This window comes from Corythoichthys intestinalis, chromosome 2 (assembly GCF_030265065.1).
Source record: "Corythoichthys intestinalis isolate RoL2023-P3 chromosome 2, ASM3026506v1, whole genome shotgun sequence".
NCBI lineage: Eukaryota > Metazoa > Chordata > Actinopteri > Syngnathiformes > Syngnathidae > Corythoichthys > Corythoichthys intestinalis.
The window spans coordinates 41,081,629-41,108,181 of NC_080396.1; the positions used below are offsets into that span (position 1 = coordinate 41,081,629).

The following is a 26,553-nucleotide window of genomic DNA, read 5'->3' on the forward strand; positions in this document are numbered from 1 at the left end:
AAAAAGGTGTTGGGGGGGGGCAATCTTGCAGAGGTGATTTATTATGCGCATCAAGTCAGCTCCCCCTGCGAGGAGGAGGAGGAAAGGAAGGAAGGAGAAGTGGGCAGCGCAGCAGCAAGGCTACGGAGCAGCAGCAGTAGCAGCAGCAGCAGCAGCAGCAGCAGCATGGACGTACGTGCACTCTCCCACCTATAGGTGCTGGTGGGAAAGGCACCTGGCAGGGAACTGCGCCCCCCTGCGTCAAATCACATCATTACCACCAATCACTGACACCGACGCCATGCGTTGGCCTTCCTGTCAGTTATGCATACCTGTCACCCCGAGGCTGTTGGCAATCTTACAAATAGTGACGTATGCCCTTACAAATTGGTGACTAAAAAATAAAAACTAAATGTTTAAAATAATATGAATTTATTGGTAATATTGTAACATAACATGGTGCAATCAAAGAACAATATCTTCAGCTACATCATGATTACTAAAATTTAACAGTGACTTTTGCTATAATTGTATGTAGCACTTTTGGCAATTTCTATCATGTCTTTTGATGGCTGCACTTCAGCTCGCAATTCAGTTTGACTTGAAGGTAGTTCGTTAGTGTGTCCAATTATAAATAAAAAACGTCAGTTGATAAAATTAACTTACCGATGCAATTTTTGAGTCAGGGAAGATTTCTCTTGCTAATTCTGAGAAGTGATCAGCAATAGTTGCGGGAAAATTGTGTTCGGCAAGAAATTGGTAGAATATAATCTCCGCTGTCGTCACCTTCCATTCTGCAGACTTCATCTTTATGACTAGTGTTGTTGATCTTACTTTTAAAAAGTAATTAATTACAGTTACAAATTACTCTCCCAAAAAGTTACCTGAATGTAAGAGTAATTAGTTACTTGGCAAAGTAACTGGTGTTACCTTTCATGTTTTTTTTTCTTCTTCATTTTTTCCCAAAATAAAAAACAAACAAAAAAAACATAGTAACCTTTGCTATGTTTGGAAGTCATTTAATGTTGTGAATCAACTGTTAAAGTTGTTAAAATTGCTCAGGTTTGTAAAATTTGTTTAAACTTAGATCAAATTAATACAGCCGGAAATGAAACTAATATGTGCTCAGAGATACTTAATTAAGATCCATACTTGATAGTAAAAAAAAAAAAAAAAAAAAGATCATCAAAATCACCTTTATTTCAAATGAATAAAGAAAGTGAAATTTACCAAAAGTCCTACTTAACATAGAGAAAATGTTATGCATTACTGAGGTTGTCTATTATTACATTATGTATTACAGTGTGGCCTCTCTTCAGCATTCATATGGACTTTCGTTTCATTTCACACTGGCTGTATAGGTTACGATTAGTCTCTCCGAGTTTATGAGATTTGAATGGCCATCATATATACTGTGTGAGGTCAAACGGAGCAACGAGGACCTGACCATAGAGAGCATGCCCCAATATAATAAGATAGAAATGACTAAATACAAAAACATTATTGAGAGGGTGATTACTCAAAAAGTGTGTGTGCCCTTGTGTTTAAGCGCAGTGTGCTTTGAATAGAAGTGGGTGAGGGTGTTTATAAAAATTAAATTCTGTTTGGAGAAGAATGAAGAGGATGTGTTCTCTATGTAGCCATGTATGACCATCTTGACATTATGAATACAGTATATGACAAACAATACTCATGATTTTACAGTAATATCAAACAACCTACTCCAAGTGCCATTGATGTTGGCATTAATGGTGTTCTGACTGGCTTTCTGTGGAAAAAACACACTTTGCACTTTCATTTTACGACCCATTTTTCCTCTTATTATGATAGCAGGCTTATGGTTATAACCTCTCATATTAATGGGATTTTTTTTTTTTTTTTTTTGCTCGGGAGCTCATCAACTCAACACGATACTGAATTGACAATCACCAACATACACTATTGAGCGTAGCTGTGTGTCTGTTATACAAACTTAGACTGCACCACACTGCTAAAATGACAACAATGTAGTTGCAGTTTAACACTAAAAGGCATATTTTAAATAAAACTGTGCTATCCCAAGGACATTAGCTCAAACTGTTCCCACATTTGTTATTTTTCTTATTTTGAGTTTATGGCATTTCTGTTGGTAGTTGGTAAATAACCCTTTTTTATTTTTATTTTTAGTTTGTCATTATTTCATTTGTACCAAAGTCTATCCAGTTTTTTGTCCTCCAAGCCAAAGGTTTTAAAACTGAAATGCTGACATTTATTCTGGAAGTTGGACTGACGTCACATCCGGTGAGTGTATTGTTTGTTAGCACTGATACTAGTCGCTAATCTCCTAGTGCTCCTCAATTTGTTTTATCCCACGGACACATCGGAGAATCGATCCTAGGCAGGTTCGGCTCTCCTAGTGCTCCTCAATTTGTTTTATCCCAGGATTTAACAGCGTAAACGCCTGCTCGTGGATTAAAACTACTCTCCTCTCCTCTTTAGCTCTATCTTGCTAGCCTAGCTTATGCGAGCCATGGCTAGCCCTCTGCCTTCTCCCTCCTGCCTTTTCTGCTCAGTGTGCTGTATGCATAGCGAGCACCCTGGCTCCTTCGTCGAGGACAGTAGTAGCTGTAGGAAGTGTAGCTTAGTCTCAGGGCTGGTGACCAGGATTTCTGAGCTAGAAGCACGGCTCTGCACTCTAGAGAGGAAAGCTAATCCAAGCTATAGCCAGGTAGTAGCAGGGCCCGCAGGTCGTGCTTGCAGTAGTAGGAATGCTAGTGCAGTTAGCCCCCCAGCAAGCCCCGTGCAGCCGGGGGAAATTAAGGACGGATTTGTGACTGTACGGGGGAAGCGTAGTGGTAAACGCACAACCTTAGTGCACCAGCAGCTTCACTTCAGCAATAGGTTACCCCCCCTCAGCGACACACCGGCTGAACCAGACACTCTCGTAATTGGAAGCTCCATAGTTAGAGACGTGAAGCACCCGGCGGTGTCTGTCAGGTGTTACCCAGGGGCCAGAGTCGGTGACATCGAAGGAAACCTTGGGCTCTTAAAGCAGAGTAGAAAGAGGTTCCGCCGTATCGTGATTCACGCAGGCGGTAACGACGCCCGGCGGAGACAGTCTGAGGTGCTTAAATTAAACGTAGCCTCGGTGTGTAAGCTTGCTAAGTCGATGGCGGACACTGTAGCATTCTCTGGTCCTCTGCCTAATTTGGTCAATGATGAGATGTACTCTAGGTTCTCATCATTTAACCGCTGGTTGTCTAGATGGTGCCCAGAAAACGACATAGTCTTTATTGATAACTGGCACACGTTTTGGGGGAAGTCCGGGCTCATGCGCCGAGACGGCATTCATCCGACTTGGGACGGTGCTGCTCTCTTAACTCGAAACTTGGCCGCCAAACTTAGTCTCCCAAAGTGACACTTCAGAGTGGGGGCCCGGGCGCAGTGTTGTATTGTAAAACACAACTCTTTTAGTAGTGATCACTCGCCTCTTTCCGAGCTGTCACAAATCCAACATTCAGGTCAGAAGATAGAGACTGTGTCCGTGCCTCGTATAGTGAACAGGAGAAAACAGAGTACTATTGGAACGAGACCAAAGAATTTAATACATATAGCCCCTGATAGCAGTGAAAATAAAATAACTCTTAATAAATATATAAAATGCGGATTATTAAACATCAGGTCAATCTCGCCCAAATCTCTGTTAGTTAATGACTTAATTGGGGATTATAATATTCATATTTTGGCCCTGACTGAAACTTGGCTTCAGCAGGATGACTTTGTTAGACTTAATGAATCCACACCCCCAAGTCACGTGAATTTTCACACAACTAGAAGCACGGGCCGCAGAGGGGGGGTGGCAGTAATATCACACTCTTGTTTAGGTATGAGCCCAAAAAGTAAAGCTAATTACATTTATAACTCCTTTGAAAGTCTAGTACTATCAATTATAGATGCTAACTCGAAGAACCAAAAACCAGTTCTTTTCATAGTGGTTTACCGTCCCCCTGGTCCCCACTCACAGTTTTTGTTAGATTTCTTTGACTTTTTATCCAGTATTTTGCTAAGCTGGGATAGAATTATAATTGTAGGGGATTTTAATATACATGTTGATGATGACGGTGACTCTCTTGGTAAGGCTTTTAATGACCTACTAGATGGGACTGGCTTCATTCAAAATGTAAATAAACCAACTCGTAGTCGCAAGCACACCCTGGACCTGATTTTAACCTACGGTGCGGAGATTATAGTGATCTTAGTGTCCATCCCCACAACCCCGTACTGTTTGATCATTTTCTAATTACCTTTCAGTTTGTGCTTCAAGATAATCCGTCACTAGTGACTAGAACTCAGATGAAAAGGACATTATGTGATCGCTCTGTTTCAGAGTATAAACAGATAATCCAGCCAATATTTGCCTCCATGTCATCTGATTATGAAGGAATAATGTCCGGCCTTGCTGTTAATGACGAGTTTGTTGATAGTGTTATGTTTACTCTTCGTACTACACTCAATGTTGTCGCTCCCCCCAAATGAAAGTTTGTCAAGCCGAGACGAGCCTCTCCCTGGTATAATGCTGAAACACGCTCTCTTAAACAATCGGCACGTAAATTAGAAAGACTTTGGCGCCGTTCCAACACAGGGCACACTCTCTCTGCCTGGAAACACAGTTTAGTGACCTATAAACAGGCCTTGCGTACGACTAAAACCAGATATTACTCATCCTTAATAGATGAAAACAAAAATAATCCTAGGTTTCTGTTCAGCACTGTAGCAAGGCTGACAAACAGTCACAGCTCAATAGAACCTTATATCCCAGCCACCCTTAGCTGTGATGACTTCCTAAATGTTTTTTTACAATAAAATCGCAACTATTAGAAATAAAATAAATGAATTACTTCCAACTATTAGGTCTGATAAAGTGCAGACAAAAAATTCAGTATCTTCTATAAACCCCTCTAAAAAATTAAATAACTTTACCACTGTAGACCAAATTGATGTAATTTCAATTATAATGTCGTCCAAACCATCAACATGCCTCCTAGACCTGATCCCAACCAAACTTTTTAAAGAGACCCTGCCTCTAACTATTGATATTATCTTAAATATAATAAATATCTCATTCTCATTAGTTACTGGCCACGTGCCGCAGTCCTTTAAATATGCAGTTATTAAACCGCTTTTGAAAAAACCCACTCTTGATTGTGATATTTTGGCCAATTATAGACCTATCTCTAATTTACCATTTCTCTCCAAAGTCCTTGAAAGAGTGGTAATTAAACAGCTCTGTCAGCACCTACTGGACAATAGTTTATTTGAACATTTCCAGTCTGGCTTTCGAGCTCATCATAGCACTGAAACTGCATTAGTCAAAGTAACTAATGACTTGTTACTAGCCGCTGACGTTGGATTAGTCTCGATCCTGGTTCTGTTGGACCTGAGTGCAGCCTTTGACACAATCGACCATAATATCTTATTGCAGAGATTAGAATGTGACATAGGAATTAGAGGAGCAGCCCTCTGCTGGCTTAAATCATATTTATCTAATAGGTACCAGTTTGTCAATGTAAACCAGCAATCATCACCGTACTCTAGAGTTAGTTATGGTGTGCCGCAAGGATCGATCCTCGGGCCCATCTTGTTTACGCTGTATATGCTTCCTCTAGGTAATATCATCAGAAAACATAGCATTAACTTTCATTGTTACGCTGACAACACACAACTGTATTTATCAATTAAACCTGAGCAGATCAGGCAAGTGGACAAACTAAGCACCTGCGTCCGAGATATAAATACCTGGATGAGCACTAACTATCTTCTACTTAATCCTGAAAAGACAGAATTCCTTATAATAGGCCCGGAAAGTGTGAGAGACTATTTAGCTGCCCAGATAGTCACTCTGGACAATGTAACTCCAGCACCACAGTTAAAAACCTAGGAGTTTTATTCGACCCTGACTTATCGTTTAAAGCTCACATTAAACAAACCTGCAGAACGGCCTTCTTTCACCTGCGCAACATAGACAAAATTTGAAATATTTTATCTAAAAGCGATGCAGAAAAATTAATTCACGCGTTCGTTACATCGAGATTGGATTACTGTAACTCCCTACTTGCAGCTTGTCCTAAAAGTTCTCTAAAAGGTCTTCAGCTTGTCCAAAACGCAGCAGCAAGACTTTTAACAGGAACCAATAGAAGAGAGCACATCAACCCTGTGCTCCAGGCCCGTCACTGGCTTCCAGTCGAGTTTAGAATTAAATTTAAAATCCTCCTTCTTACATTTAAGACCATTAATGGGTTGGGGCCATCTTATCTCTCTCATACTCTGGTTCCATACCGCCCCAACAGAACACTCCGCTCTCAGAATGCAGGTCTACTGGTAGTTCCCAGGGTTTCTAAAAGTACTGTCGGAGCTAGAGCCTTTAGCCACCAAGCCCCTGTTTTATGGAATCAGCTTTCAGCTAATATTAAAGAAGCCGAGACAGTCTGCACATTTAAGATTAGATTAAAAACGTTCCTATTCAACAAAGCTTATGGTCAGGCTAGTTGAAGTTGGAGTAGACTCAAAGTTTAGTCTAAGCTGCACTAGAAGCTATAAAGCTGGGGGAAGTACAGTCACTGAGTTCTATCTCCTTTTTCTCACTCTACCTACCACTTATCTTACTTTATTTCTATTTTCCAAGGTTAATATCTAGTTGTCTAGTCTCTTCATCACTAGTCACCCGGTGTCCCCTTTCCCCCCTCCCCTCTTGGGAGGGGCTATTTTTCAGCTGCAGCCTCCTGACTGTCCAGACCCCAAGCTGGATGGACGTCCTCGCTGCTACCCCTGTCTCATCTGGCTAGATGGACCTCTTCTTGTTCCTTTACTCCACCGCATTTTTACGGACTGTAACTTCGCCTGCTAACTCCCATTAGCGGTCCTGGGGCTTTCTGTCTATCCGTCCTGGGAGTGGATCTCTCCTGACTGTGGTACTCCCCAAGGTTTCTCGTTTTCTCCCGAAGACTCTGGAGTTTTTGGAGTTTTTCCTTGCCGACATGGAGGGTCTAAGGATGGGGGATACCCAGGACTTGAATTTATTTATTCGTCTTTGTTTCTTCGTTTGCTGTTTCTGATTGTGTATCATATTGCCTCTGCAAAGCCCTTTGAGACAACGTTGTTGTGATCCAGGGCTATACAAATAAAATTGAATTGAATTGAATTGAAAACTTAGTCATCTTAAAGATTATTATTAATTTTTTAAAATAGATTTTTATTCATTTATTCAATTTCATGAATTTGTAATTTATTTGGTCTAATATGTAATTTTGTAAATATTACATACTGACAATATCTTTTTGTGTGTAGGGGAAAGCTATTGCAATTTGCAATGTTACAGTCTCTGCCCTAAGGAAAAATTGAATACTGGTCTGAAAGTTCACAGTTCACTGTTTTTAAGTAGCATCCACTGACAGCTTTGGGTGAAACAACTTATTTCCCATGACTAAAAAAAAAAAGAGCGAGAGAGTAGAGAGAGAGAGAGAGAGAGAGAGAGAGAGAGAGAGAGAGAGAGAGAGAGAGGAGAGAGAAAAGAAATAAAGAAGCATTCTATCCTTTTGTCACACACTTTATTAACAGTATGCCGTATACACAACTGTCATCCTTATACTTGTTCGAGCGTTTCTAAAACATCTTCTTAAATCCTCCCTCTTAACAATCATCTGCCTATTGCCCTTTTGTGTATACTGTACGTATATCACTCTCACCTCCACACACAAGTCAGTATCAGTTGTTGGTTTTACAGCAGCCTGCAGTAATAGTGTTATTGTATGTTCCACAGCTCTCTACAGAAAAGAAAAGAATCTTTATTGCCATTGCAACATGTACAACGAAATTCATATTGCCAAACCAGTCAGCGCTGAAACATTCAAGTCATATAAAACATAAAATATATTGTCAATATAAAATAATAAAAACAACTAAAATAGATAAAACACATAATACAATGTCTAACAGATTGCACAACCCCCTTTCCCTGTGCAGCCAGTGTTACATTCTTCATTTATTTAGAGCCATTATTGCCATTGGATAGAATGTTTCTGTCCCTCTCTGTCTCTGAACATGTTTTCCAATTCAACATCCACTGATCATCTTCATCTCAGACTCAGGATAATTTCATGTGAGCGGGGCACTATTCTTATGGCTCCACAGAGAAGCTATTTGACAATTTATTTAATTACCTGTAATTTATTCATGCCCTTGAGCCTGGACCATTATAGTGAAAATCTTCCAGAATATTTGAGCACATTCCTCCTGAGCCTCACAGAGTAAACATCTTAATAGAAGGTCCTAAAGGTATCATTTCTTCCCTAAGTGTGCTGTGTTCACTAGCAATGAATACGGACAGTGCCATTAAACTAGGAACAAAAAAAAAACATTTTTTTTTTTTTTTTTTTTGTCTCCATTGACCCCCTATACAGTTGATACAGTGGTATGAAAAGATTGGGCACCCATGATAATTTTAAAGATTTTCTTTTAGAAATAATCGGTTGTACACAGAAAAACGCTATAGTATTTGAGAAGTGAAAACAAGTTTGTAGGAGTTACATAAAGTGTGCTATATTTATTTAAAGAAAAGAAACCAAGTGTATGAATTTAGAAATTCAACATTTAAAGCCATCCAACATCATTATTTAGTAAATTGTTTTATCTTTATTATTATTATTATTATTATTTTTAATTATTATTATTATTTTTTTAAAATAACAGCCTCTAACAGCCTGGATTCTTGTCGATTGTATATTGGGCCATTCTTCTTTATAAAACATCTCCAGTCAGATTTGATGGTTTCGAAGCACACCACAGGTTTTTAATAATATTCAGGTCTTGGGACTGAGATAGCCATTCCAGAATGTTGTACTTTTTCCTCTGCATGAATGCTTTTGTAGATTTTAAGCAGTGTTTAGAGTCATTGTCTTCAACTTTTCCAATGATTTTTGAACATTGTTCCCAAGAATCTGCTGATACTGACTGGAATCCATGCGGGTTTCAACTTGAACAAGATTGTCAGTGATGGATCACCTCCAATTTGTTTTTTAAGGGTGGGACGTGTTTGTCTTGGAATGCTTTTTTTCTTCATCCTTTTTGCATCATGCCCCTTGGTATGTCCAAATAATTCAATTTTACCTTCATCAGTTCATCGTACCTTTTACCAAAATGAAGCTGGCTTGTCCAAATGTGCTTTAGCATACCTCAGCCACTTTGTTTGTGGTGCATGTGGGGGCAGAAAATGCTTCTTCAGACCATCTTCAGCTCTCCCATACACAATCTTATTGTAAATAGTTGTACAATGCAGCAACCATAATATTTTAGATTTTTGGAGCTTGTCTGTGGGTAAGTATGATTGTTCTCACTGTCTGTCACCTCTGTTTATCTGAGATTTTTCTTGGTCTGCCACACCAGGCCTTAACTAGAACAGTGCCTGTGGTCTCATATTTCCTCACTATATTCCTCAAAGTGAAAACTACAAGCTGACTATCTGAGCTAGCTATTTATATCACTCCCATAAACAATGATGTTGAAAAATCTTTGTTTTTAGGTCATTTCAGAGTTTTGAGGCGCTATTCTTTGGAGAAGATGCAAAGAGGAGAAACACTTCCAAACGGCCATCACTGTTTTGTCACCCCCCCCCCGTATTTTAATTATTAAATTGCAATTGCTGATCCACACAACCAATTATTTACAAAGGGAAATCTTGAAAACTATTAGGAGTGCCCAAACGTTTTCAATTGCTCTATACAGTGCCTTGCAAAAGTATTCGGCCCCCTTGAATCTTGCAACCTTTTGCCACATTTCAGGCTTCAAACATAAAGATATGAAATTTAATTTTTTTGTCAAGAATCAACAACAAGTGGGACACAATCGTGAAGTGGAACAACATTTATTGGATAATTTAAACTTTTTTAACAAATAAAAAACTGAAAAGTGGGGCGTGCAATATTATTCGGCCCCTTTACTTTCAGTGCAGCAAACTCACTCCAGAAGTTCAGTGAGGATCTCTGAATGATCTAATGTTGTCCCAAATGACCGATGATGATAAATAGAATCCACCTGTGTGTAATCAAGTCTCCGTATAAATGCACCTGCTCTGTGATAGTCTCAGGGTTCTGTTTAAAGTACAGAGAGCATTATGAAAACCAAGGAACACACCAGGCAGGTCCGAGATACTGTTGTGGAGAAGTTTAAAGCAGATTTGGATACAAAAAGATTTCCCAAGCTTTAAACATCTCAAGGAGCACTGTGCAAGCCATCATATTGAAATGGAAGGAGCATCAGACCACTGCAAATCTACCAAGACCCGGCCGTCCTTCCAAACTTTCTTCTCAAACAAGGAGAAAACGGATCAGAGATGCAGCCAAGAGGCCCATGATCACTCTGGATGAACTGCAGAGATCTACAGCTGAGGTGGGAGAGTCTGTCCATAGGACAACAATCAGTCGTACACTGCACAAATCTGGCCTTTATGGAAGAGTGGCAAGAAGAAAGCCATTCCTCAAAGATATCCATAAAAAGTCTCATTTAAAGTTTGCCACAAGCCACCTGGGAGACACACCAAACATGTGGAAGAAGGTGCTCTGGTCAGATGAAACCAAAATTGAACTTTTTGGCCACAATGCAAAACGATATGTTTGGCGTAAAAGCAACACAGCTCATCACCCTGAACACACCATCCCCACTGTCAAACATGGTGGTGGCAGCATCATGGTTTGGGCCTGCTTTTCTTCAGCAGGGACAGGGAAGATGGTTAAAATTGACGGGATGATGGATGCAGCCAAATACAGGAACATTCTGGAAGAAAACCTGTTGGTATCTGCACAAGACCCGAGACTGGACAATGATCCAAAACATAAAGCCAAATCTACAATGGAATGGTTAAAAAATAAACGTATCCAGGTGTTAGAATGGCCAAGTCAAAGTCCAGACCTGAATCCAATCGAGAATCTGTGGAAAGAGCTGAAGACTGCTGTTCACAAACACTCTCCATCCAACCTCGCTGAGCTTGAGCTGTTTTGCAAGGAAGAATGGGGCAAGAATGTCAGTCTCTCGATGTGCAAAACTGATAGAAACATACCCCAAGCGACTTGCAGCTGTAATTGGAGCAAAAGGTGGCGCTACAAAGTATTAACGCAAGGGGGCCGAATAATATTGCACGCCCCACTTTTCAGTTTTTTATTTGTTAAAAAAGTTTAAATTATCCAATAAATTTTGTTCCACTTCACGATTGTGTCCCACTCGTTGTTGATTCTTGACAAAAAATTAAAATTTTATATCTTTATGTTTGAAGCCTGAAATGTGGCGAAAGGTTGCAAGGTTCAAGGGGGCCGAATACTTTTGCAAGGCACTGTATGTACACGTCTGCACACACGCACACAGTCTCATGCTAAACAATTTTCAAAGTTGGAGAACCTTGCATAAAAGACTGCCAGTGCCATATGCTGTACAAAATTTGGAAGAATGTTATGTCATAAAGCTTTAATTGTTAGGGTGCTGGGAATCGGACCCCAAAGCAGACAAGGGAGAATTCAGTTATTATTTAACAAGGTTTATTTTCAGGGGCGCGTCGAGGGTCGTTGTAGCACACGTGCACGTCGTGTGGTCGCTGGCTGGCGTAGACGTGATATCAGGCAACGGTACAGGTCAGGGAGCAGGCACGGGGAATCCTGGGACGGAACAAAGGTCAGATTAGCCGGGTGTATATATGTAGAGAATACCTGATTGCTGGACGTGACTGACGGGAATACCGAAAGAGTTGGTCTGGCGACGAGCGGCAACGACGATCAGGCTTTTGCAGGCAGCTGATGTTAATGGCTGGCACCTGTCGCCGCTTCCCCCCGTCTGGTTTCCAGCCTGCAATCAAGGAGCCCTAACAGTAGCCCCCCCCACGGGCGCCACCAGGCGTCCGAGACAGGCGACCGGGATTGGCACGATGGAAATCGCGTATCAGGGACTTGCACAACACCTGCCTGGCAGGGATCCAGCTCCGCTCTTCAGGCCCATAGCCCTCCCAGTCGACCAAATACTGCAACCCACGGCGGCGAACGTCCAAGAGCTGCCTCACTTTGAAAGCTGGGTGCCCGTCAATTGACAATGGAGGAGGGGGAGTCGGAACTGGGGGGGACAAGGGGCATGACGAGACTGGCTTGATCTGGAAAACATGGAAGGTGGGATGGATACGGATAGACTTTGGGAGTTTGAGGTGGACGGAGCAAGGATTCACCACCTTCTCTATTTCATAGGGGCCAACGAACCGTGGAGCCAGTTTCCTGGAGTCAACCCGTAGTGGCAGGTGCTTTGAGGAGAGCCATACCCTCTGACCCACAGAGTAGACCGGTGCTGGCGCACGGCGGCAGTTGGACTGAGCCTGGGAACTTTGAGAAGAGCGGATAAGAGCAGCCCGTGTTCTTTTCCAAATGTTGGTGCACCAGCTGATGTGCCTTTGCACTGAGGGTACCGCAATGTCCTGCTCTTGGGAAGGGAACAAAGGGGGCTGATAGCCCAGTGAGCACAGGAAGGGGGACAGGCCTGAGGAGGCATTCGGCAAGGTGTTATGGGCATATTCGACCCAGGGAAGATGGTCACTCCAGGAGCTGGGACAGGACTGTGCGACACAGCGGAGGGCAGCTTCTAGCTGCTGGTTTGTGCGTTCACACTGGCCGTTGGTTTGAGGACGGTAACCTGAGGAGAGACTCACACCAACGTCCAGACCTGCGCAGAAGGCCTTCCATACCTGGTAGGTGAATTGTGGACCCTTGTCTGACACAATATCAGCCGGAATGCCGTGCAGGCGGAAAACGTGCTGAACCAGTAACTCTCCGGTCTCCTTCGCTGATGGGAGTTTTTGAAGCGGGATGAAGTGGGCCCCCTTGGAAAATCTGTCAACCACAGTGAGTATTATGGTGTTACCTTTGGAAGGGGGGAGACCGGAGACAAAGTCCAGGGCGATATGAGACCACGGGCGGCTAAGGATGGGAAGAGGGCAAACCAAACCAGAGCTGGGTTTGGTGCAGGTCTTGCTGCGGGCGCAGACGTGGCAAGCCGTGACAAAAGCCCGAGTGTCCTCCGGCATGGTGGCCCACCAGAACCGCTGATGCAGTACAGCCAGGGTCCTGCGGATACCTGGGTGGCAGAACAGGTGGGACAAGTGGGCCCACTGTAGCACCTGTTGCCGGACTGAGGCGGGAACAAACAAGGTAGTCTGAGGTCCCTCTCGGGGGTCAGGGTGCTCATCAAGGGCCTCCTTGACCTTGGACTCTATCTCCCACTCCACTGAGGCGAGAAAACAGGTTGAAGGGAGTATGGGAGCCGGTTCCTCTTTAGTTTTGCTGGGCAGGAACTGGCGGGACAGGGCATCAGGCTTGATATTGCGTGACCCTGGGATGTAGGAAAATGAGAAATTAAAGCGTTAAAAAAACATGGCCCACCTGGCTTGGCGTGGATTGAGTCTCTTGGCGGATTTGAGGTACTCTAAGTTCTTGTGGTCGGTCAGAACTATGAATGGCTGGCGAGCTCCCTCCAGCAGGTGTCGCCACTCCTCCAGGGCAAGCTTAACAGCCAGCAATTCACGGTCACCAATGCCATAGTTTTGCTCAGCGGGGGAGAGCCTGCGGGAGAAAAACGCACAGGGGTGCACCTTGCCATCGCTGGTCTGCCGTTGGGACAAGACTGCTCCCACGCCCACTTCAGAGGCGTCCACCTCCACGATGAACTGCAGGGTAAGGTCAGGATGCGCCAGCACGGGGGCTGAAATATAGCGTCGCTTAAGGTCCTCAAAGGCGGTGTTGGCAGTGTCGGACCAGCGAAAAGGCAAGGCAGTTGACGTCAGGGCCGTGAGTGGGGCGGCGACCCGACTGTAATTTCTAATGAACCTCCGGTAAAAATTAGCAAACCCTAGGAAACGTAGTTGTTTCCGATCGGTGGGGCGAGACCACTCCACCACCGCGGTTACCTTGCTGGGGTCCATACGGAGTTCTCCAACAGCAATGACGTAGCCAAGGAATGAGACCACCGGAACATGGAACTCACACTTTTCCGCTTTAACGAACAGCCGGTTCTCCAGGAGCCTCTGGAGGACCTGGCACACATGCTGCTGATGCTCTGTGGGGTTGGAGGAGAAAATCAAGATAGAAACATAGAAACACAAACCTATTGATCATGTCCCCCAGCACATCATTGACCAAGTTCTGGAACACTGCGGGGGCATTGGCAAGTCCAAAAGGCATGACGAGATACTCGTAATGACCATGGGGCGTGTTGAAAGCAGTTTTCCACTCGTCTCCCTCCCTAATGCGGACCAGGTGATAAGCGCTGCGCAGGTCTAGCTTTGTGAACACATGCGCACCATGAAGGGGGGCGAATGCAGAGTCCATCAGGGGAAGCGGGTACGTATTCTTGACTGTAATTTTGTTGAGGCCCCGGAAATCAATGATGGGCCTCAACGTGCCATCCTTCTTTCCCACAAAGAACAGGCCGGCACCGACGGGGGAGAAGGACGGACGGATTATACCAGTGGCCAAGGACTCCGTGATGTAAGACTGCAGCGCCTCCCTCTCAGGCTCGGAGATCTTATAAATACGCACCTTCGGCAGGACGGCGCCAGGAAGGAGGTCTATGGCGCAGTCATAAGGGCGGTGGGGGGGCAGGCCCCCTGCGCGGTCCTTGCTGAAGACCAGCCCCAGGTCATGGTAGCACACTGGAACTGACGAGAGGTCGGCCTGGACTGGATCCTGAACAGGATAGGTCGGAGCTAGGGCAGGCCGTAAACAATTATTGTGGCAGTGGGCACTCCATGAGGTGAGCTTGGGGTGGGTCCAATCCACCACCGGGTTGTGGCTCTTTAGCCAGGGTAGGCCTAAGACCAACGGCGTGCGAGGGCAGTCAATGACAAATAGGCTAATCATTTCTCGGTGATTACCCAAAAGAAGTTGAACTGGGTCTGTCTGCTCCCTCACACTAAACAGCACCTGTCCATTGAGTGCGATGGTTCTTAACGGAGCGGGCAACGGGCGTGTTCCGACGCCCAGCTGTTTCACCAACCTGCGATCGATAAAACTTTCATCAGCTCCACAATCAATAAAAGCCTTCAACCTGCAGGACTGGTCTTTCCAAGAAAGAGTGGCTGGGAGCTGGAGCCGGGCTGCAGGATTGTTAGACGCCTGACTCAGCAGTATTTCCTCATCTACTGGAGAACCTGCTCCTCCTCCCAGACGTACCGGACAATGGCGGAGGAAATGCCCCGCCTGGCCACAGTAGATGCATAGCCTGGCAGTGAGCCGCCGAGTGCGTTCTTCTTCAGTAAGCCTGGCTCGCCCTAGCTGCATTTGCTCCGGATTCTCAGCAGAGGGCAGTGAGGAGGCGCCAGCAGGTCGAGGAACCCTAGTAGGAGGGGCCAAACTTGAGGCAGCAGAGTGGCGAAATGCGGAAGACGGCAGCTCGCAGCGTTGTCGTCGTCTCTCGCGAAGTCGATTATCGATCAGAATCGAACGATTAATGAGCTGATCGAGATTTCCTGGATCGTCCCTGGAAGCCAGCTCGTCTTTGAGGGATTCGCTGAGAGCGTTAGTGAAGACCTCTTGAAGCGCGGAGTCATTGAAATGGCTCTCCGCCGCAAGCGTGCGGAATTCCACGGAGAACTCTGCGACGCTGCGTTCCCTATGACGGATGGACATTATGCGTTTGGCGGCTTCCTTCCCACGGACTGGGTGATCGAAAACTTTGCGCATCTCCGCTGTGAAATTGGCATACGAGGCGCACGCCGCTGAGCCCTTCTCGTACAGGGCTGCCGCCCAGCCCAGGGCTCTCCCACGAAGGCACCCGATCAGGTAAGCGATCTTGGCCCGCTCGCTACTGTATGTATTCGGCTGTTGATCGAACACGAGACCGCACTGCACTAAAAAGGCACGACAAGCGCCCAAGTCGACATCGTAGGGAGCAGGGGGGGGGCACGTGTGGCTCGCGTGGCGTCGGCGGGGGGGAGACGAAGCCTCGGCGGGGAGACGATGTCGGTCGCTCGGGGAGTGGCGTAAACTGCGTCTGGATAGACTGAATAGCCAGAGAGATCTCTCCTACCTTTTGGAAAAGGTACTCGAGGGCTTGCACGTGACGGTCCAGGGCGGGGGATGACGGAGAAGCGGAACTCTGATCCATGTCCGCGGGGTCCACGTGGCCAGACCAAACTGTTAGGGTGTGCTGGGAATCGGACCCCAAAGCAGACAAGGGAGAATTCAGTTATTATTTAACAAGGTTTATTTTCAGGGGCGCGTCGAGGGTCGTTCTAGCACACGTGCACGTCGTGTGGTCGCTGGCTGTCGTAGACGTGATATCAGGCAACGGTACAGGTCAGGGAGCAGGCACGGGGAATCCTGGGACGGAACAAAGGTCAGATTAGCCGCGTGTATATACGTAGAGAATACCTGATTGCTGGACGTGACTGACGGGAATGCCGAAAGAGTTGGTCTGGCGACGAGCGGCAACGACGATCAGGCTTTTGTAGGCAGCTTGTTGAGAGAAATGGTGGAGGAAATGTTTTGTATTTATAAATGTGTCCTCAGTTGATGTGGAAATAATGCTCCTATTGCTTGTTATTATTGACATATTAACTTTTCGCCACAAGATGGCAGGATGGGACTTAATTGTCTAAAGTGCTACTTTTATTACTTCTTCTTGTTTGACTTTGATGACTTTGATTTGTGGAATTGCCTGTGAAGACAGCAATGAGAGAGGATGTATCCGCATGTCAATGGAAATTAAACACGCCAAGTTTTGGCTAAAAGACAACTTATTCTCTGTCAATTCTTCCTACGAATGCAACGTTGAGCTGCAACCACCTCAACACAGCTGATGTTAATGGCTGGCACCTGTCGCCGCTTCCCCCCGTCTGGTTTCCAGCCTGCAATCAAGGAGCCCTAACATTAATGATTTTCATAATATAAGCGCACAACTGTGACTTCATTTCATGTGAGCGAAGCTAGTGAACACCAACACATGTGGAGAGAAACAGACTCCATCGTGTTCATTACTTCTTGAAGTAAAATCTAACTCATTAGATGCCCTAATACCTACGTATTTCTAAATTATATAAGTGTGTTTATGTGCACCTATGTCCCTTGTGCACATGTGTATGTACAGTACGTTCACAGATGCATTTTAATATGAGAGGCTGTACAAGACATTTTTCATTCTGACCCTCTCACACACATATTCTCCTTTCAAATACATATACTTTATATTCACTTTCACACACATATATTCTCCTTTCACGTTCATATATATTCTTCGCTCACATTTATATATTTTCACTCTCACTTTCATACATTTTTACTTTCACATTCACACATTTTCACTCTCACAATAATACATTTTTACTTTCACATTTATTCATTTTCACTGTCATATTTATATATTTTATTCTCACATTCATATATTTTCACTCTCACATTCATACATTTTTACTTTCACATTCATTCATTTTCACTCTCATATTCATATATTTTCACTGTGATATTCATACATTTGTACTCTCACATTCATACATTTTCACTCTGTATGTATGTAGAAAAAAAAAATGTAAATGAGAGAAGAATATATCGGTATAAGAGTGAATATATATCTCTGTGAGGGGAGAATATATGTTATGTGTGAGTGAAAGTATATATGTATGTGTAAGTGAAGGTATAGTGGAAACGGAAGGCAGTTCTGATTGGCTAGCTCTGATTGGCTGAGAAGCTGAAGCAATTCCTGTTGCGTCGGGTCAACATGGAAGAGGAGACGCGAGCACTTCGGCAAGCAGTTGGGCTACTACGAAATATTTTGTCGACCTCTGAAACAGTCACATCTTTGTCATCCTGTCTGAGGACAGGATCAGCTGCACCCAAAGTCACTCATAATAACGTGATTGAAAGTGAGATGAGAGAAATTTTCTGACCTAGCAACTCCGAAATCCCTTTAGCAGTCCAAGCGGGAGCTAACGTGACACGTGCCCAAACTGGAGGATCGTCACTGCGGTAATTGCGATATCAGACACACCAACATTTTGGCAACTGGAATTCTCGGCAGTGGAAACACTGCGGTGAACTGAGCTGCGTTTTCTGATTTCGTGGTCAAGCCAGCCGCGCTTTCCTTTCAGTTAGAGAAAAAAAAATAAAAATCATGGCTCTGACGCCATGTGGTAAAATCGGTTGTCTGTGGTTTGGACTACGCGCATTCGAACCCCGCTGGAGACCTACATTTATTGTATTTTTCTAAATAAAAAAATTAATGATGGCTGTCTGACTAATTAAGACACTATTGTAAAATCAAGTACGCACTTTCTATAACTGTGTCAAGTATTTTGACAGATCATATTTTATTTGTGCTATGATTTACAGCAACAAATGGAAAATGTCTAGCTGTCTTAAAGATAAAAATATGTTCCACAAACAGCAAGAAGAGTTCTATGAATGCGCACTGATAATGATTAAATAGGTTGCAAGACCAATTAGCTATTTAAGTGAAAATGTAGTATAAAAATAAATGAATGAATAGAGCTAAATTGGAAAACTAAGAGGTGTGCTCCAACCTAAAACAAGAGTACTTCTACCCTGCACTAATTTTGGGTCAAAAAGTCAAATGGTCTAGGAGCTATTGAAGTTTGGTCTGTTTATGTGAAAAAGAAGCCCATTGCTAAATCTGGGAAATTTGCAACTAATGACTTTAGGACCCCGCCACCCCCCCCCCCCCCACCACCACCACCACCAAAAAAGGTTAAACTGAGACTATCCCATTGTAGTCTAAACCAAACTATGGTAAACTATTATAGCAATGAGTGGAGGTAGTCCATAAATGAGCTAGGCTCATGCTGATTTGTTTTGAATAGATGATTCTACTTCTTACTGATACAATACAGTATTTGGTTCAATTTTACATATATGGTCAAGGTGATCACCATTCCATGTAAATTTGATTGGACTGATTTTATGAAAATGTGGCCCATCACTAGAAAAAAAAAAAAAAAAAGCCCTTTGAGACAACTTTGTTGTGATCCAGGGCTATACAAATAAAATTGAATTGAATTGAAGTTATTAAATACATTTTTAAAAATGATGAAAACATTATGAATAGATAAATTGGAAAACTAAGAGGTGTGCCTTGATCTCCTAGGTCAATCTCATAAGGTCAAAAGACCTCACAGCTATTAAAGTTTGAAGCTAGTCAATGTGTCATGTGCGCGTGAGAAGGAAAATGTATATGTTGTGAGAGGAGAATGTATGTATGTGTATGAGTAAAATTTATATGTATTTGAGAGGAGAATGTATGGATGTGAGAGGAGAATATACAGTATGTGTGTAAGAGTAAATATACAGTAAATGTAAGTCAGAGTAGAATGTATGTATGTGAGAGGAGAATATATGTATGTGAGAGGAGAATATATGGATGTGAGAGGAGAATATGTATGTGAGAGGAGAATATATGGATGTGAGAGGAGAATATATGCATGTGAGAGGAGAATGTATGTATGCGAGAGGAGAATGTATGAATGTGTGAAAATGCATGAGTGTCAGAGTGAAAATGTATCTATGTGAGAGGAGAATATATGTGTGTAAGAGTGAATATATATGTATGTGAGAGGAGTATGTATGTGTGTGAGAGGGCCAGAATGAAAAATGTCATGTACGGCCTCTCATAATTTTGATTGTTTTATTTTCAGTAACTAAAGAAGGTCAGATGGGTGGTTTCCACTTGGTGGATTTTTGGGAACACAGGACAAGGTGCCCCTGCTGGTCATTCCACCTAGGTTTCAACTACTAGTACAAACATACTTACTTATATACAACACATAAATACATACAAACATACATACATACATACATACATACATTGTCAGGCCAAATTTATTTATAACCCTAAATCATAAAAAAGATCATGTGTTGTAACAGGCATATTGTATTTTTCCCCCATTAGATTCATTTTCAATTGTTGTGTGACAGCAGCTTGTCCCATTTAGCAAGAGAGCGATAGAAGAAAAGTGCAAATGTTTGCAAAATCTGCAAGAAAGCAGCGTCCCCATAGTTAACCCAGTTTTGCAAAGCGAGACTCCGGCACCTAATTTGCTCACTTTGCAGATTGGTTAGAAGACAGCAAAATACAACAGTTTCACTCAAAATCACAAAATCACAAAAAAAAAAAAAAATCACACATCATGTTTGAGTACTTTTCAGGTGGCCTGAAAGATGTTAATTATCATTTTTCTGATATTAGTTTCTCTCTAGACTTGGAAGACTTATGACATTTGTGCACATACACTTTTTCTCCCATGTAGCAATTGTTTACTCAAAATGTATTTCTATCTGTACTGTTTATGGTCATTGTTGTTTGTTTTTGCGGACTTGCATGCAATGCATTTGATCCCCTGAGCCCTCTGACACACATTTCCACCGCATAGTTAATGGAGCCATAAATTATTGAGTCCTGAAATGAAATCTTTATCGAATCTATTGGTAGACAGTAGCATATAACCTACTTTATGATGTCATAAAATATTTACCAGCCATGCTTTGAACAGGTAAAACTACATTACGTTCAATTCTTTTGAAATCCTGCTTTACAAAACCTTAAAGGGAACCTCGGACTTAAAGACTTGTAGGCTCTAATCAGCCACAATTGTTCTTTTACCAAAATATGCTATTAGAAACACATAAAATATGGCTATTATTCAAAAATCTATGATATTTAGTACATGTTTTAACCTACGGAGGGTGCCATGTTTCATGCGTGTAATGGACGCTTGGGGTGATGACGTAGTTTGTCACTGTCACTAGACGAACACTACCGGTATTCTGCAATTCCTTGCTACGCGGCGAGACGTCCAACACACGTGCACATCGGTTAAAAGCGGCGAGTACTTACGATTTGTCTTTTTATTAAGTCTTTTATTAATTTTTCAGTGCCTCAAATTACTTTTTGCATGTGTTTCCCTCTCATACTTTAAGCATTGTGGTTTCTTACTGTAGCTTTAAAGCAGATTGTTCTGTTGACCACATTAGTCACGTAGCGTATTTAAACCACCCTCATTTGATATTACTAGGTAAAAGTATTTTCGTAAGGCATCTTTAGTATGGGCTGTCTGTATGCATCTTAACAGAACAAGCCGAAAGCGCACGCTGGTACTTCTGGTGTCAAATTCGCCTCTTGTAGAACGTTTCGCCGGTGTAGCACATTTTGGCAGAACACCGGTTTTGTCCTACTCTCTTCTCATCCTGTTTTTTCTGTTCATTTTGCTTTTGCTGCTCGTTTTGGGAAATATCGACAATGCTGTCATGCTCATTAATATTCTTCTCGGGTTCAAATTGAAAGCGCTGAACAGATGACACGTTTATGTCGCTAGAGTCATACCCTGGAAGCCCGGCAGCATAATGGAGTGACGTCACAGTCCTGCGACGTCAACATCAATGGCGACTTAGTAGTTAAACTGTTTTACAAAATGTACAAAACGAAAACATCAAGAGAATATATAATTATTTTAACTCATAATTTTTATATTTTAAGAACAACAAGTCTTTCTAACTGTGGTTCCCTTTAAATCCTTTTTTCCCTATAATTTTGCACAGCACAAAGTGTAACTCACATCAGTGACTGTAAAATTAACACATGCTTGTAAATTTTCCGTGCAAGAGCTCAAGAGTTCTGTGTTTTCCCTTTTCGTTTTTTCCTCTTGCCGGTCTTGCTCACCCTGTTCTGGGGACATTAGCTCATTAGCCAGACTGCTTTTGAAAGGCTTTCACTGAGGACTAATGAGCCAATGCACATTATATTGCATACTGCATTTTAATGCGGAAGGTACAAGTATGGTTCCATTATATTGAATTTTAATTTATTCTGTCACTAACTACCACATAGCCCGCTCAACACCCTTCCCCATAGTTACTGACTGCTTGTAAGGCTACAATAATAGCGCAGACCATGTCTGATGTTTTTTTCCCCCCGAAATGGGACAGCTCAATTGTACGCAGCAAAATCACTCATGTGAATATGACTCAGATAGAGTTAAAATGAACACTTCTTCAGATTTTATATAATTCTCACTGATTCGGAATTGAAGTTTGTAGAGATATGTTTTCCCATATATTTGTTCATTTTACTTGATATATTCATTTCCATATTGTTTTGATTCATTTCTGACTTAATTTGGATAAGATAAGAGTACAGCTATCAGCTTTCGCTGAAGCAAGGTCAAAGCAGAGAACATCACATAGCTGCTAGTAAAATTCCACTGTCTTGTGAGCCACTTCATGGGCTAACATGGGGGGCCTGCGGTTAAATATCTGACACTGTCTGTGTGCTGTTGATTTTTTTTTAACATTCATGATGTTGTTTTATGACACTTGAAAGTGCATTTTTCGAAATGATTTATTTTCATACAACAGAATAGTTAATTTTAAATATTAATTTTGTTGTTGTTAAGGTTCTGGATGAGCGGAGGACCCAAGCGCAGAAAAACCTATAGACCCTACCCACCGACGTCACAAAATCACGTGCTCGCTGTATGGTTCCGCCCCCTTGTCCGTCATTTTGTGTCTGTATTATCAATGGTCTCAATTGATCGAGCAATTTATAATGCATTTCATGGAAGACCCGGTGCTTTCGGATGCCGTAAACTCACTTGATGCGTTGCATAAAAGGCGTTATGTGGAAAAGCTTCAGTTTATCCATTCGCCAGATCCATATTTGATGCCTAAATCGATGTTTTTCGACCCGCTGTCTCCGCCGTATTTGCCTGACATCTGCTAGCTACCCTGATATATACAACTATCTTGTCCACACAAAATCAGCCTATTCTCACGAAAGTTTGAAAAACTTTAAGAGCTTGGAGGCTTATAAATACAGTGGTACCTCTACATACAATCACTTCGACACACGATCTTTTCGACATCCGACGTAAAATTTGAGCCGCCATTTGTTTCTACATCCGACGAGTTGCTCGAAATACGACGATTTACGGCAGCGTCGTGATTGAATTGGTTTCGCTGAATACCGCAGCACGGCGGGTTTTCTTTAAAAAAAAAAATCAACATGGGTCCCAAGGTCGTTGGTAAAAGTGAGGGGAAAAGGAAAAAGGAGATGCTTACAATTGAAATTAAGAAAGAGATGATTGAAAAATATGAGCAGGGTGCACGCGTTAGCGAGTTGGCTCGACAATATGGCCGGAATATGTCAACAATTTCGACGGTCATCAAGCAGGCGGAAGCTATAAAGAAGGTAAACGCCTCCAAAGGGACTACTATCCTGTCGAAACGTCGTGGCGTTATTTTGGAGGAGATGGAACGCCTTTTACTCATTTGGATTAAGGATAAAGAGATCGCTGGTGATTCAGTCACTGAAGCAATAATCTGTCAGAAAGCGTGCGCTGTTTATAATGACTTAAAGACCGCACCTGAAGGGAACGCGGAAGTGGAGAGCCATCTCGCCGCCGAGGAAGAATTCAAGGCTTCTCACGGTTGGTTCGAAAAGTTCAAGAAACGGACCGGTATTCATTCTGTTGTTCGTCACGGGGAGGCTGCAAGTTGTGACGCCGAGACTGCCAAGGAATTTGTTCAGCATTTTGAAAACATCGTGGAGGAAGGAGGCTACGTGGAGCTGTCTCGGCCGCCTCCGTTCGCCATGCACCCTAAGTTAAGGTGACAATAAAAGAAACCTTTTTTTTTTTTTTTTTTTTAAATGTTTTTTAAACTAATTTTCGTTTTACATGTGTCTAATGTGTTTGTTAAAGTAGAACGTGGCTCGCCGCATCCTCCCTCGGCTCGCCGTATTCCCTCCTCCTGCAACACCCGCTGTCTCGTTCACCACTCTAAATCAAGGTGAAAAAAAAAGGCTAATTTTTTTTTTAAACGAATTTTCGTTTTACATGTGTCTAATTTAATGTGTTAAATTACAGCACGGGCTCGCCGTGTCCTCCTGCAACATGCGCTGTCTGCTTCGTCTCCATTCACCGCTTTTACGTTAAGGTGACAATAAAAATGCTTTTTTCAAACCACTGATTGTTGTTATTATTATTATTATTACGACTTTTATTCATAATTTATTTGTTTTGCTTTGTTTAATTGCTATTTGTAATAGTACCAGCAGTATTTATAATGGATTAGGTTGGGTTTTTGGGCTGTGGAACGAATTAATTGAATTACAATGTATTCCTATGGGAAAAGCCTGCTCAACATACGACCATTTCGACTTACAATCAAGGTCCTGGAACGGATTAACTTCGTATGTAGAGGTACCACTGTACTTCGTTGCTGGTTGGGTGAAACAGGTCCTCGTCCACGAAAATTCGGCAGGAATCTATCTTGTGCTTGGAAAGGTGAGTTACAAAATTTTCAATTCAAAATCTTTTGTTATTGCTAACATCCACTGTCAAGTCTAATGTATTTCATGTCGTTTGTCAATGGAGTTAGGGCTTTTAATGTTTATATGGTTTAGCGATAGCACTCTCACTACATACATACGTGTATGTTGTCGGCGATTAGCCTAGCAATGATCTTAATTGTGGTTGTCAGCCCAAAACCCTCTAAATATATATTAAATGCATCTTACCAGATATAAAATGACTACTACATAATCTGTGGTAATCGTTTGGAGCCCAGTTTTCTCATCGAATTGCAGCAGCCCATCTCGCTCTCTTTTCTCCGGGTCTCTCGGAATCCGGTAGAACTTCAAGTCTCTCCGTCTTCTCCGTCTATCTTCTCTGTTATTGCAATCGACCGCCACACACGCCTTCACCATTTTGATTATTAATGTTAACGAGCAGAAAAACACGTCGTAAATAGGAGGAATGTACGTAGCCGTAACAGGTAAACATGATGTGTTGACGGACAATTGGGCAGCACCAGTCAGGAGGAAGGAGTTGTGACGTCACGTGGGTAGGGTCTATAGTTGTAACCAACGTTTATTGAGGGTCAGAGAATAAGACATAACAGTTGCTCTTAAGATATGCCCTCCAGCAAAATCGCATTACTGAGCTGCCAATGCAACGAGAGTGACGTGTTTGACCTGCTACACAATGGAGCTTGTGGATATTGAGCTCTCTGGATAAAATATTTTCTACGATGAGACCTACACCAAGCCAACGGCCATGTCCGGCCAACACCTTCACGTTTGGACATCAACTGATACAATGAACCCACTCGAATTAACAATATGTGAATGGCTCATTAAATCAGTTATGGTTCCTTTGATCGAAAATCCATGGCAATCAATGACTTTTGAACGAAATGTGAAGATTATGACTGGACTGTAACACAAATATGCTGTCTGTGCGTCCCTGGCTGATGGGGGACGGGTAACGATAAGCATCTGCTTTTCCCGTTTTTCCTTTGTCTGTCTTCGTCTTTCCTTCGGGTAAAATTCCACACTCTGAAACTGTCAAGGATTTTGATGATGATGACAATGACAATAAATTCATTCATTCATTCATTCATTCAAGGTTGGGTTGGCAATATGTGCCAGAAGAAGCAGGCAACCAGGAAGTGATACTGCATCTGGGAAGCAAAATGAAAATTGAGCTCAATCTAGAACTCTCTGGATACTGGAAGCTGGATAAGGGTGGATTCAAAAACTGGTGGAGTTGAGTCATCGATGATCGATCTGGTGATGAAGTGAGGCCAAGGACCAGCTTAAGTATGCTGTGGATGATGATTGTCTGCACCTGGTCCCAGGTTCACTCATCTGTCCAATCCTGTGATCAGAATGTTGACACATCCACAGTCCTGTACACACTGGGAGAAGGAGTGTGGGTTGGCTCATTAACTCTGCTATAAGTACATTTAACTCTGCCAGGGGCGTTTGTGTTAAACTCACAAAGTTACACCGCTCCGAGAGCGATATTAACACTGCTAGTGTTAAAGCAACACCCAAATCAACACCAATCCACTTAAAATAATTTACACCGGAAAATCAACTCTACAGATTTTGCTGTGAATGGGGATATGAATCAGAGGTTTATGTGCAAGTGTGGTATGAACGTTCATGTTGCATTTATCTGGCTCACTATATGTTGTTATCAAAAGGCTACAAACATCGCAATTGTTCAACAAAACAGACAAATGTGACAATTAAGCAATGGTGAAAGAAGGAGCCAAATCTAAAAAATGAGATGTGTTTAAAGCAGGGGTGGACAAACTATTCCACAAAGGTCCGCAGTGGGTATGGGTTTTTGTTCAAACCCATTATGAGGACAGACTTTTACTAATCTGGTTTCTTTCAAGTGCAATCAGTTGATTGCAGTAAGGTGCTTCTTGTTTCCGCTGAAACCTCATTGGTTAAACTGTCTGTCTGTATCAGTTGGAACAAATACCAGGACCCACTGTGGCCCTCAAGGACCGGTTTGCCTACCCCTGGTTTAAAGTGATCAATACATGTACTGTGTATGAATGAATCATGGACCAGTGTTCTAAAATCCCATCCTACCCTGCGAGACGTGCTTACACATACATTCGCGCATCGGTTAATAGCAGCAAGTACTTACTATTTTCTTTTTCATTGCGTCTTTTTTGATCTTTTATTGCCTCAAAATAATTTTGGTGAGTGTTTTACTCG

At 42.7% G+C, this 26,553-nt stretch overlaps 1 protein-coding gene and 1 long non-coding RNA gene across 3 annotated transcripts in view; both read left to right on the plus strand.

Annotated features, from left to right (window-relative positions):
* The first annotated feature begins 15,728 nt into the window (after nt 1–15,728).
* The window catches only part of LOC130930165 (uncharacterized), a 33,871-nt gene continuing 23,046 nt past the window's right edge, over nt 15,729–26,553 (plus strand). Inside the window, exon 1 of the long non-coding RNA XR_009067004.1 lies at nt 15,729–15,812. This is a non-coding gene — a long non-coding RNA (uncharacterized LOC130930165). The remainder of the gene's footprint in view (nt 15,813–26,553) is intronic.
* LOC130930157 (tigger transposable element-derived protein 1-like) lies at nt 20,543–25,741 on the plus strand. Of its 2 annotated transcripts, none has more exons than XR_009067001.1 (3): nt 20,543–23,642; nt 23,738–24,319; nt 25,442–25,741. XR_009067001.1 is itself a non-coding variant. In XM_057857916.1 (3 exons), the coding sequence occupies exons 1-2, from the start codon at nt 23,038–23,040 to the stop codon at nt 23,814–23,816; spliced, it is 684 nt and encodes a 227-aa protein (XP_057713899.1). In that variant the 5' UTR covers nt 20,543–23,037; the 3' UTR covers nt 23,817–23,822; nt 23,900–24,987. The 2 variants fall into 2 exon arrangements, 1 of the variants encoding a protein (XP_057713899.1); XM_057857916.1 differs by lacking the exon at nt 25,442–25,741 and having other exon boundaries at nt 23,738–23,822; nt 23,900–24,987.